Below are 14,484 nucleotides of genomic sequence, written 5' to 3'. Positions count from 1 at the left end.
AAATTAAGAAAAAAGTTTCTAGAACTTTAAAAAAAAATTGGTTCACTATAGAAGGTTTGGGAAGAGACCATAATACTTAATATAAGTATTGTATAAATGTTATACTCATTCTAAGTTTTATATCAGATTGGTATTAACATAAGTCTAACGTATTTTAGACTAGCAAACGGTCGTAATGAACAGCTCATCTCTCTCTCTGTCTTCAGTCTCTCTCTCTTTCTGCAGCTGACTATCTGTTTCCACCGATTTCAGTCCATCACCTCTCTTACAGGTACAGTTTTGAGGCCACGTGATCTTTTGACTTTTTGGTCTTATAAAATCTCTATACTTAAGTAATATTAGTAAAAGCTAAATTAATAAATCCTCGCTTCTCACTAATTAGGAATATAATTGGCATTTCAATCCGTATATAGTAAAAATGGACGTGGAAATGTTCATCCTTCGTGTTTCCGGTTAAGTTTGATAAACAATAATAATAAGCAATAACAGGAACGCGTGCTTCATTTTGCCTTTATAACTACTAATATTCTACGTAATGTCTACAAAGTATTGTTAAGATTTATACATCAATTTTTATATAGCTTTTTCTAATTAAGTAAAAAATAGTAGTATTAAGGAAAAATAGTTCCGCCATTTTGTATGGTACTTTTATTTACATTATTGTTAAGGTTCTTAATAGCTGACTATACTCTAGTAACCTTTTAACTATTAAAATATGATAAGTTTATCATAAGTATACTGTCTTAATCATAAACTTATTTTGTATAAGCCTCATGTAGGTATTGTATAATATCTCAAGTAATTTAGGCCACATTCTGTGGCACGTGAAAATTAAAGAACTACCCAACAGTATTTTGTACGGTTTCACTAATAGATAGTATATTTCCAGAGGAAAGTTTAGACGTAAAATGTATGTAAACCGTCAAAAAACAAGAAATCCATGCGGGTCATGATGTTAGTAACAAATATAATGTCTGTTTGCCATGAATAAACAAACGTGTCTAAACAGTTCAGGCTAATCGGACTTAGTAGTCAAAGATATTTTATAAATGAAAATCAATCATTAGTGAAAATAAAATATCACAAAAACCCGACTCATTGAGTAGGTCATTGGGACGGCACTTCTAGAAGGTTTCAAGTCTGAGTAAATACAAGAAACTTCAATAAATTATTTTCAAGACAGACTCATTCACTAGGGATTCTATCACATTACATTGTAAGTTAAGCTTTCCTTTTAAAGTCGAGGCAAAATGGAAATTCTAGGTCTCAAGGGACGAAAAAAATCAATTTTCAAAAAGAACGTGTTAATATTTTACATAATTTCCCCACGGTGTAGTTTTTGTTGTTTTGTTATTGAAGACTTCAGGGTCATGCATTTATTGTTTTAGTTTAGATGAAATAACGGTTAACGGCATACCCGTAGTATTTTGTTTTTATTATTCGTCCTCCACGACCATGCCGCATACGTATTAATAATAAATTATTAGGTAAGAATAAGCAATTTTATAGTCAATAATTTAAAAATGTATTTTTTCTTGTTTAGGGTCATCATCACACAACAACAACAAGCTATTGTTAATTGTATCTTAATATCTTTTACCTTAGCACCGAAACTCTCGGTTGTATTTAACTTTTGTAGTAGCTAGGCTAGGCCCGATAGTAGTGGCGCTGTCGTCTATTTCAACAAACTTACTTCCAAGGTGCGCGTTAGTTCCAGCTTTCACCACCAGCTGTTTTAGCATGAAAACTTCACGGGACTTAAACACTAAAAAACCACGCCCCCGCGACATCTTCCATCGGTCGTAACAAATATAAGATGCGCGCGCAGAACGGTAGTCGAAGGGTAAGACTACATTAAATACACCTTATCAAGGCAAACCCAAAGGTATTAACAAAACTTTTTTTTCTGCGTATATTACCAATTTTATGTGTTATTATTATAACTAAATTCAAGCTTAAATTGTTTTTATTTCAGTTAATGGATTTCGTTATTCAAATAAAATTTAATGCAGTTAGTTGTTATCGAAATATTGTAAGAGGATATTTATTTTTGTTATCATAAAGTATTCGTGATCAATAATAAACAATAGTAGAGCGTTATCATTATCTATGGTAACGTGCACTACGCATAGCCGTCATCCGCCAAAATGGACGTACGTCATTGGTGTGCCGCTCCCGCCATCTAGCGGCATCGGTAGTCCCCAGTCCCCTCACACCTGCCCTTCTGGTACGCGGGCCGACAAGACAATCGACATTTGCCGTCGCGCTCGCACTAGTGGCACGTAAAAATAACCTCAAATTATATCGTGAATAAACTCAAGCATTACCGTCTTTAATTAATTATTTACTTTAGTGTTACCTTGTGTAATACAAGGACGAAGTAAATGACATAACACGTAACACAATCAGTATTTGTTATTGGTGAATGTTGGTGCTAGTATCGAAATCGAAAGTTTTTCTGACAATAATGTTCATTTTGGTGGGCTGTCGACGGGCAGCCCCCAAATATTGTGCCAGTATGTGGTGGTGTTTATTTATATGTGTTATGTACACTAATCTAATCGGAGTTTTAGGTTCAAATACAACCGCCGTCGCTCATAGTAAGTATAATTTTAAATTAATACCAGGGTCTGTATATTAAGATCTTGATTGTAAATAGTAATGTTTATTTATTAGATGATTAGATTAGAGTTATTAAATATAAATACATATTCTGAATTCTTCTGCTGAATATACATACAATTTAATAAACGCAGTATCTGTTTTATTGTATAATAAAGTGGATTACTTTGCCTTTTCGTATTGTAACATTGGTATTTAACAGCATAATGGTAATTGTAACGTCACGTCGTATTCCCAATTATCATAAACTAGTTTTGCTTGTGTTTTCATTCTATCGACACTACGACATTTTATATATTTATTGATGTTTATGTATATCTGAATTTAATAAACTGTTTTTATCTAAGGTAGATAAGGTTAACTATCTTAAGAGTCACGCCACCCAGAATGACATTACCTATTTATCCGCTTTTAGATAATACAAATTAAAATATTTATAGTCTTATATGATAAACGGTATGGTTAAAACTGTTCAGTACCTTAATTTTGCAATCAGAGAAGACAGTCAATATATAAAATGCCTGCATAACGGCCTATCAACGACAATAGCTCAAGATTGATTCTTAAAATGAACAATCTACGCGAAAAGGAATCTAGTCAATATTGCAAACATAAGTTATACCTAGTAGGTAGTACAACAAAAAAGTGAATATAATAAATAACAATAACAGAAGCAGAAGCAAAATATTTAAAATAAAATAAAAAAAAAACTTGAAATCAGCAGTTAGCGTTGAAAGTTCTTTCTTTCTTTAAACATGTATTTATTATTTCAAGCGTAAGCTATTGTCCTTTATATAATGATGTATTTCTATTATTTAATTTTAGTATAATGTAAGATAATTATGTTCATGAAGCGCTGCTTCTGCATTACGACGTAGAATAGGACAACACGGAGATAATATGGTCCCTATGCCTTAGAAAATGTTTTTATTACCTAAAAAAACTGATTCTCTTAAATAAAAGTGCTTTCTATGTAAAAAAATAAACAAAGAACTAAAAGATCAAGCAAGAAATTTAGTAATGATCTTGTGCGGGTCAATCACTTCAATGACTTCCTAATATTTTTTTGAATATTTTATTATAAATAACGTTTAAACAATTCCCAATGGAAGTTTATTTGTTAAATGGAAATTTCCTTTGTAATTTTCAATTTCTTTGGTTTCATCGGATTTTATTATGAGCTATGTCGTCATCATATATTTTATTCTAAGAACAATGGTTTGAGCTAAACATTAATGGAATTCTCGTCAACTTGACACATTAAACAAAATAATAATGTGTGTAGATCTTTTACTTACCCTAACTTTTTACTATTTGCTTCCTAACGTATGGAACAAGTACCTATGGTTCCCCAACTCGCCCCAGAAACGAATAAAAGTACACAGAAAAATAACATGCAAGAATATGACAAAGCGATATTTTTAAAGCAAACTTTAGTAAAATAGTGATTTTTATATATTATAACAAGTCTGGCCATAAGTACTGTTACATAAAAACTTTTCTGTTATAATTAAGTTTTTAATTATTTTGAAATTGGAACACGTATACTATTTCAAAAACTTCTTCCAATTTTGCGCCATTTCACATATATTTTTCGTGTTCATTATTGAATTACAATATGGAATGTGGTGTTAAAGAAAATAGGATTGCAGTGATCGCCTTGCCTAAAGTGGGTTTGGAGCCGTCGGTAATATTCCAGACGCTTCAAGAGCTTGGTATCAGCCGTATGTTCATATATTGTACTATCAACACAATAGCACTTTGCCTGTCGAAGACCAGAAAAGATCGGGGCGGCTGCTTGTTGTTAGAACTACAAAAGCTGTTACTGATGTTGAAGACAGAATTCGTCGAAACCCCAATAGGAAGGAAAAAAATAAATCAATATGTAGGTATAATTTTAACAATATTACATTACTTTATTTAAAAAATGCACATTTGTAACATAACTTATGGCTGGACTCTATAGATAATATAAAAATAACTAAGTTGTAAATATGAAAGACACATGTCTTCGTGATATTAAATATGAAATATAATATTCAGCCTTGTTGCGGTTTGCAACTCATATTTTGCATACACATTGTACGGATATATTGATCTTAACTAAAATAGAGATTCATTCAATCAACTGAAAGTCATGTTTTCCTGAAACTGAGCAAAGTTCAACAATTCAATGGCATACAGCCAATTTAAACTGAACTATATTTAGTTGTTTATTTATGATGGAAAATAAATACATTATTGCGTTTCCAATCAGTCATAATTATTCATAAAAAGTTGATAATATGCACTGTGAAGAAAAAGTGCTGACGTTTACCTACGAGATAATGCACTATGTTTTCACAGTAAATCTAATATTAGTAATATTTTAATAATTTCTCGGATCATAAAACTAGTTCAGTTTGTTAAATAGAATATACGCAATAAGAACAATCTAACTTAGTGCGCTAAAGCATGACTAAATACATACAATACAATATTGAGTTTTAATGTTTATAAACAGTTTTTGTCGCGTCATAAAATTGCGTTAAATATTGCGAGGATAACAGTCTCAATTTTGGCATGCCGCTGACGGCTATAAAGCCTCCAGATGAAAGAACACAATCGCATTGTGAGGCAATAAAGGCTTTGTGTTCAAGGAGCCGTCATTTTGTGAAAAATGAAAAAGGTATTGCACTTGTCATAGTAAAGTTTTATCAAATATCGGATGATATAAAAATAAAGAATTTAATCATAATAAACTACATATGGCTAATTATAAATTTTCGGATATTGAGTATACAAGAGAGTATTTGGAGTAGTGTTGGCCTAGTGGCTACAGCGTGCGACTCTCATCTCTGAAGTCATAGGGTCGATCCCCGGCTGTCCATCAATGGACTTTCTATGGCGCATTTAACACTTGTACGGTGAAGGAAAACATTATGAGGAAACCCTGTATGCTTTAGACCCAAAATGTATGGCAGTTGGATGGTGTGTCAGGCACAGAAGGATGATCACCAACTTGCTTATTAGAAAAAACAAATGATTACGAAACTGATATAGAAATCTGAGGCCCAGATTTATAAGTTGTAGCGCCACTGTGTATTTTTTATTTATATTGAGTTAATAATATATTGTATAGTTTTGTCCTACATTAACTGTATATTTCTTTGTTTGATATATCCGATTATATCAGTTTGAGCAAGTTAAACAACCAGCCTACATTAATGAAAATATACTATTTTACACATTTTATTAAAATTCAGAATTGAAATGCGATTAAAACTGTTATCTTTCGAGCTGTGTTAAGTGTCGTAATAAATAATATAATATCAATTAATACTAAGACAAACACGTTAAAGCGATCCAAGGCGCAAGTTAGATTTACTCCGAAACTTGTGTCTTGCATGGTTATACGAAGCAATTCACTTTGTTTTGAACTTCACTCACAATTAATTATTCCCGACAGTTGATGAGATGCAATTGCGTTGTGGACTTTGTATTGCAATATATTTCAACAAAGTTTTTTTAAACTGCCTTGAATATCCATGATTTATCAAATTTCAGTATGTAGGAGCTACTTACGATATAAAGATTTACCTAAACGAGATTAATCTTATTACTTTTAACTAAAATACTAAAAAAAATCTCTTTTACTGAAAGATAAGTAGCGCTTTTTAAGTAGTGTTATAACGATAACCACTCCATACAATGCATTTAAATAAAATTCAGATTTAGCATCTATAACTCGCGTTATTGATTGTTTGAATGGATATTTTAATTTGTGGTCATATGCTGGCTTTTAATAGGCGGTTTTATTTTAATTTAGATGTGTCGTATGACTGTGTTCGATCTATAAGAAAGGGAGATTCTCGCGTGATGTAAAAATTGAAACGGTTATAGGGCGTACCTACTTATAAAATGAAACATGCACATTTGTTTATGAACAGAACTTCATGAAAGTACCTTTACAAGGTGTCAGGAAAATATTTCTATGCATTTATTTTAAGGCTTTAGTAGAAAAGCTTGTTTTTACGAGTATTACATGGCCTCAACTTTAAATATTTGTATATTAATTTAATTATACAAAAATATTATAATATAAAGCAGTGTTTTTATGCTGGCTAAAAGTACACGGAAAGTTTCCGTGTTAGCTGCAAAAGATCTGATATGAGAAAAGTTTACGTTCATGTAGCTGCGGGTCGAGGCTTCTAATTGTACCCACTCAACAAATTTAGAACTTTTTTGATTTGTTTCGAACAGCGTGACGGGTTGTAAAACGTATAAAATTTCATGGATGATACATCGCAGTAAGATATTGGAACTGGCACGTTTATCTGGCCGTATTCAACTAATTTAAGTAATTTATCTGTAGATTGATTTTTCTCTATATAAAATGTTAAGCGTTCAATCTATTATGCATGTTTAAGGCATTTCACAAAATAGTAAGTTTGTTCCGGTTACAGAAATTTTATTATATAATATCATAAACTTAGTTGAATCAAAATATAATAGAAAAAAAAGTTTTCGGTAGGCAAGTGGATGAAACATACAGGAATGCGTTTCCTCAATGCCTTAATAAGGCACGAGTTTTCAAAAATACTAGCATTATAATCGAATTATTGCTCACGTTTTACGGTTGGTAGTTAAACAGCTTTTAAAAATCTAGTCCTAGGACTCTTAAGTTGTCATATTTAAAGACACATGTACAAATTTTGTATTTTGGCTAGTCTCTCTATTTAAAAATGATTTAAATGTAGTTCAATATTCAACCGGTATCGTTGTACAGAACAATAAAAAATTTACTTCAATATTTATTACACTAACAGTTTAAAGCGAAAATTAGTTGAAAACTATTGTTTTTCTTAGTTGCACGATGTTGCAATTTTCTTCGGAAGTTGATTTTTGAATAAGTCGCAAATGCAGACGTTTCGAAAATGAGCAACTAACGAGTATAGTTACGAACCCGTAATTTGCATACAAATTGGCTTTCGGGGATAAATGCTCCATTTGTATTCCACCACAGGAACCCAACTCAGTGGCGAAGTATTTATCCAGTTTAGGATTTAAAATGGTCTGCTTATCGAAATTACCAAAGACGCTAATTAAAAGGCTGTATGACCACAGATTATTGTATTATTAACGGTTTTTAATCTGTAATTTTCGTCACAAATATTACTTATATTATTATTCATAGTGTACAAGGTTAATATAGTTGTTAACCGTGATATTAAATACAAATGGACGCAGGAGATTAAAGACCTTATGTAAAAGAGTTCTATATGTCCCTAATGTTAACTATGGGGTCAGTGGTGTTGGGCACGATAAGATATTCTAAAACCCGTTTGTCTGTTATCCTGCTTGTAATTGCCGTTAATGTGTTAGGTGGCTTGGATTTAAATAACCTGGTAGGACCCAAATATCGTCTTCAAATTGATCCTATTATCGCTTTATAACGAACAAAAATGTGCTGAAATGTGAACTGCTTCGTGAAACTTTGTCTGAATATTAGTAATACCTATGTATTTTTGTATTGAAATTAAATAACAAATAAATTATTTAATGAAAAACATGTTATCTAGAAATAGTCAATTCGGTCAATTTAGACATTCGAAGGTACATAAAGCCCTAACAAGCTGAAAATCAATAGAATTGTTCAAAAGATAATTATACATAATATTTAAAAGTTTCCGTGTTTGGAATTTTTTTATTCAATGTCAAAGATAAAAAAAATGATTCGTGATTTCCAGCAAAACAGTAAGTTTTATCATAAAAGTACCATAGACAAAAATGTAGATCATAAAATTATGTATAAAAAATGTATTAAAACTTTTTTACCTACGAGCTACCGTTTCTGGGATATTTTAAAAACTTTTCGATATGATCTACATGTTTATCTAAGGACTTTTATGATAAAACTTGCCGTTTGACATTGAATAATAAAAATTCCATACATGGGAATGATGGGGAACTTTTATATATTTATAATTAATAATTATGTTTTGAACAATTTTATTCATTTTCCGCTTGTTGGGACTTTATGTACCTTCTCTCTCTACTCTCTCTTTATGTACTCTCATTATTTGGTCCAATTGTACGGACTAAAATAAATGTGTTGTAATTGTATTTATTAATTTTTAAAATGTTATTTCAAATTTATCCTACATCTAACTACCGCTCAACTCGTGTGCCAAGTAGCTGTAAATAGATTGTATAGTTAAAGCAAAAGATTGAAGAGTATTGTTTTGCTTTTAATTATAAAGCGCTAGAGTCGGGATGAAAGGCTGGACTTAGGAAATGATGCAAGTGACTGATGAAACAGTTAAGAGCGTACTAGAGAGCTTTATTTTAATAACAATTTATAATTTTCCTTTTTACATGTCTATTCAGCGCTGTGCTTGTTTAATTTTCGTCTAGCATCGAATTACTAGAAGAACTAATTAAATAATAAGGGCAAGTGGCCGGAGTTTAGTATGGGATACTACTTGTGTGTTAGCCCCTCGAAAAAAGGTAGGGCGGCCGCAGAGCAGGCGGAAAATAATAAACGGCTCAAATATAAGAGTTTTTCCTTCAACTTCGATTTTGTTCCCTTTGGAGTAGAGTACTCTTTGGCCGTACGTCTCAAGTGTACAGGCGCTTAGAGAGATTTAAGACGGCGCCTGGTAAATAGTACCGGTAATCCAAGAGCTGGTGGTTTCCTCGCTCAACGAATAAGTATCGCAAGACAGCGAGGAATTGCTGCCAGCGTTAAAGGTACACAGAGACCAAACTTTTTAAATTTTTTTAAATTTTTTAATTATTTTTATTATTACTATGTAGGCTAAAAAATTGTAAATACTGTATATTTGATTGCTATGATTACGAATGAACGTTATTAAATAGTTGTATTATCTCCTGTTTCGTTGAAGACACATAGGTTAGGAGATTGTCGGCTTTTGATACGTGTCTATGTCGCATGAAAATTCTTATGTCGCCGTGGCCGATGGGTGACTTCACGTTTATAACACTCTGGTTGAGAAATAAGAACTAATAAACCTAAATATCCTACTATGATGATCCTTACTTAAGAGCCCACACATATGTTTATTTTATTTTAGGTTAGGTGTGGTAATAGTATAATTTTTCAGTGTAACTTGTAATTTTATTTTTGTTGATTTTGTTAGGGTCTTCTTACGCCAAATACAGTTAGTATTTCATTTTTTCTTACCAGAGTTGACTGGAAGACATCTTGTTAGCGATAAGGCCGCCTGTTGGATCCATTATTTATGTTATTTTGATGTAACGAAGCTTAAATAAATACAGGAAATGTAATGATTTTCTATTATTCTAGAATGATTACTATTCATTCTCTATATTATACTCATACTAACTCCAACCCAAACTAGTTCGCAAGTCAACGACGTAGAGCGGGTAAGAAAAACTGGACAGAAACTCTTCGCCACTCTTTTTAATCGTTAAAGAGCAAATCAGTTTCAATAATTAGGATCACTTATATGATCATCAAATACGTTTAAATACTATCTCTATATATTCGTCATTACTATCTATTGTATTATATTAATTATGATTATTATATATATTATCTATTATATCTCTTACACCAATCGTTGCCAGATAGATTCGCGTTTCTATATACGCAAAAGTTTTAAATTAAATGTATGGAACTCCCGTAAACTAAACAAGATGTTGGTGTTTCCCGAGTCCCATAGACCCGCTTAATTTGCACTTAATGTTACACAGAGGGTGCTTCATAGATTGCTTGTCAACCGGGTTACGCATCCGTAACTGTCATGAGTCCCCTATTGATTAATTAAAATACACATCGACATCGGAGTTTTCTTAAAATAGGGCGTAAATGGAATATATTTACCAAGGGGTCAGTTGGAGCAATTGTACTGAGTGAGTGCTATTACTATTAATGACAACGATGCGTTCTAGTTAACTGATTCTTAGAATCGGATCGATGGGAATGTGTACGAGCAAGTGCTGTACATTTTTCTCACTTAGGCTTTCTTAGTTTTATAATCGATGCGTTTACCTAAATCGTATCGCCAGGCACTCATTTCAACATTGCAATCATTTAACATTCGTTTCATAGCAATTAATATTCGTTTTACTCGAATGAGTAATATAGATTAAAAATAAAATCCTCTATTATTAAAGAACCCTAATTACACAGGTAACAGAATATGTGTATAAAGTAGAGATGGCATCTTAGTAGCTTGGATATTAAAACATAATACTTAAACCCACAAAATGATCCTTCCGTTTTGAAGGCAAAGGCTGATCACTTATCTATGGGTTATGACAAAAGTATTCCACACGCACGCATTATTTGTGTTGCACTAAAATTATCCCCGTTAAGAAAGAAATGATCGAATATAACAGTTTTAAACGACTTAAAACTCATGTACGCTTAAAAACGTGTAATTTCCTAAAATGAAGAAATTTCACCATTTTCATCCCTTATTTCTCGGTAATTTTATTTTAAAATTTTTAAAGCACTCGGTAATAGCTTTCATGTAGATGAGTGATTAATGCCTTTAATGAAGTGCCTTTAAGAGAATGTTTTTTTATTAATAAATAGGACATTATTTGTTTTATTTAAAAGTAATGTAAAATGTAAAAACGAGTTAGTTTCGAAACAAAAATATAGGATAATTTAAAATACCTTGATTAAAATTTAATTTTCCAGACCATCTCTTAGTTCGCAATACCACATCTGTGTACAATAGATGTAATGTTCAAAGACAAGGATATATACAGAAATTCGCATACACTGTCTGAACCCATGTCAAAACTATTCAAGGTATCACAAAGCGGGATACAGAAATTTATCTTTCTCTTATCGTTAGTATGAACGGTGCTCCTTCAAAGGCTATATGATGTCATGCAAACGATAACAAATAATCGTAACGTGCAATATGATAAGATGTTATTGCGCATAATTCTTTGAATGGTAAAGAGTAGCTGATGCTGACTTTGTAAAATGATATAACTGTATGCGAACAGGGACGCGTAGAAAGGTGATTAGATTTTTCGAGTCTACATTTTTTAACTGAAAATATTTTTGAGCTTTTCCTAAAAATGATTGAATAAATTAAATTTTAAGAAATGTTTCCTAAAGTGAATAAAAATAAGCAGATAATCACGTCAAGCTATTGAATTAAAGGGTTTAATTTAATAGAATTTCGGGTTTGTCAAACCATTTTTTCTGAATGAAATTTGGGCATATTGATATTGACAGGGCTCAAGACGAAACTTGACTGATTAAATAGGCCATGCCTCCATCCTTTAAAGATAAGCCTAAGTGCGAACTAATCCATGCTTCAATGCACCCGAATGTCTGGGGATCTCAATGTTATGACGTTTTGTTGCAGATGTGTGTACACCGAAACAATTTCAGTGTGCAAACGGGATGTGCATACACATGTCGTGGGTGTGCGAGGGAGAGGACGACTGTGGCGATAACTCGGACGAAAATATCGAGGAATGCAAAAAAGGTACTTGTTTATTCATTTTATTTATATTCGTTTATAAAGTTTTATTAACTGAATGAATCCCAAATTTTATCAAAATGTTGTATCAATTTTAAATTTGGTTTTGAATTTTTTCTGTTAAAAGTTCTAAGTAGTTACTACGATTATCAAAACAACAAATATAAAATTACTCGAATTTTTGTGCAACGGTGCACATAAATAAAGTCAAAGTCAAAATAACTTTATTCATATAGGTAAACAAGTACACTTATGAACGTCAGAAAAGTTTAATTAATTCTAAATTTTCGCAAGTCAAGGGCGTAGACCGGGCAAGAAGAACTGGCAAGAAACTTTTCGTCACTATTTTTAATCGCAAGTTTTGTGCCATAAAAATTGTTTGCTCTGGAGCAAATCAATCCCAAGGATTAGGTTCATTTAATATCCGTCAAATGTATACAAAGCTTTATCAATTAATTTACGTTTAACGAGAGCTTCTATCTAGTCTAGTAATCTATTTAGTGACAATTCTCTAACTTCGCTTGGGAGTTTGTTATGTAAAACGAATATAATTTCCATATAAGGAGTGTAGATCTTCTGAAGCCTGGGTGGTCATACACCTTAATAAAGAGCAAATAAAATAAATACCTCATCACAATTCGAAATTTAAAAATTAGTTGAAGAGAGAAATAAAATTTCTAAGACATATATATCACTCAGAAATTTTTAACTTTATATTATTTAATGGAATAACACACATTGTTAATAAGGCGTGTATGTAACCAATGAAAGAGGAGATGTTATTAGTGTCTATTGTAACGATATTACGACTTCATACATAGTTTCGTAGTGTGTGCTGTATGTATACATTGTGTATTAATAACGACCAGAGAGGAATACGTAATAGTACCACAGTACCAGGAGGATATAAACTAATGAACTAACCGGCAAGCGACAACTATTGTTTGTGAACGTTCGCAACCGTCTTTAGTATTCATCTTGGCTTTATTAAAACAAAATGTTGACATTGACAGCATATTTATTGTAGAGGACAATTTGATTTGAATATATGAACAGTTACTCTTCGTAAACAGTAAGTTTTAGATAAGTTCAGCCTAGATTTATAACCATATGAAATAGAGGTCGATTCCCAACGAAATAGTATAGTTTCGTATGCATAAAAAGTATTGTTAAAGTTTTGCTGATACCTAATAAACACGAGTTACACATCAAACTTTATAAGGTACTTACATCTAAAAACCTATCTCTATACGTTACCTCCATCTATTGTGTAATGTTCGTGGAAATAAACAAAACAAAATAAATATAATTTATTTTTTCGTTACACTGAGCGTTGGAGTTATGAAATAATTGAGACTGATTGCATTCGATGGGTATGATTGGTATATGGATTTATTGATGTGATGACTCGCCGACCGCGACGTGACGGCGCCCTTTTGCCTTATACTGCGCATGCGTCTACCGAATCAAAGGAAAATTTTAATATTGGTCTTAGGTTATCAAATTTCAATATAAGCTCTTGCTAAGTTCTAAGTTCTATTTCCAATGTTTAACTGAATGAAAACAAACTATCTAGTTTGGAGATTAACTTACCTACTAACACAAGGTATTAATACTTAGAAACTTCATTAAAATACGAACAATTATGTTAAAAGCTCTTAGGCTCTCTCAGAATATAAAAATCATTACAGCCGACGAAAGGCTATATTACCTTTACTCCTAAAATAGTCATATATCATTTAAACTAATGTTAATATTCGACCAATGATATCAATTTATATATTGTGAATGAAAATACTAGGTAAAGAGTGACATAAAGCCAAGTCATTACACGACTAACATTCAGTCGACTCCTCAGTCTGTTAATGCTCCCATAACTAATAGTGACTAATGGTTCAACGTGATATAATTTAGCGAAATATCTTTTTCACTATTGCAGAGTATGAAAGATCTTCAAAATTTATATACTGCTTTCGTCGGTTAGAATTACATGCTTGTCATTTATTATTAAAGGTGTTACTCTACTCAGACAATTTGAATGCTTAGAAAATACATCAACTACATTGGATTATAGAAATTGTATAGTTAATAAAAAACCTAAAAGCAACGAACATAATTGTAGGTTAAACAGTATAAGAACGAAACATAAAAATTAACCTAAATGAAAAGAAACAAAATACCTTATTTACCTAGTATTATGTAACTTTTGTATAGCGTGAACAATTTTGTATATAAAGAAGTAATAATAGTAATGAAACAGATTGGTTTAGAGTTTTCGGGAATCCTGGTTATTGGATGTCCAAAACTTAGCTTTATTTGTCGGTTCAATTTAAAGTTGCATAAAATTACGAGCGTCTTAATCTTTTGAATATATACCAAGCCTTAT

The 14,484-nt window shown here is 31.7% G+C and overlaps 1 protein-coding gene across 8 annotated transcripts in view; it reads left to right on the top strand.

Moving 5' to 3' along the window:
• Positions 1–2,232: 2,232 nt before the first annotated feature.
• Positions 2,233–14,484, top strand: part of LOC123716690 (very low-density lipoprotein receptor) — a 152,307-nt gene continuing 140,055 nt past the window's right edge. For 4 of the 8 annotated variants that reach the window (XM_045672545.1, XM_045672540.1, XM_045672544.1 and 1 more), the window contains exons 1-2: positions 2,235–2,600; positions 11,982–12,104. In XM_045672545.1, coding sequence (XP_045528501.1) covers positions 2,426–2,600; positions 11,982–12,104 — 298 coding nt within the window. In that variant the 5' untranslated portion in view covers positions 2,235–2,425. Of the gene's footprint in view, positions 2,601–11,981; positions 12,105–14,484 lie in introns of all 8 variants that reach the window. The other 4 variants (XM_045672538.1, XM_045672546.1, XM_045672539.1 and 1 more) reach the window with 2 other exon arrangements.

This window comes from Pieris brassicae, chromosome 11, assembly GCF_905147105.1.
Source record: "Pieris brassicae chromosome 11, ilPieBrab1.1, whole genome shotgun sequence".
NCBI classification, from domain to species: Eukaryota; Metazoa; Arthropoda; class Insecta; order Lepidoptera; family Pieridae; genus Pieris; species Pieris brassicae.
This window is presented reverse-complemented; position numbering and strand designations above follow the sequence as displayed.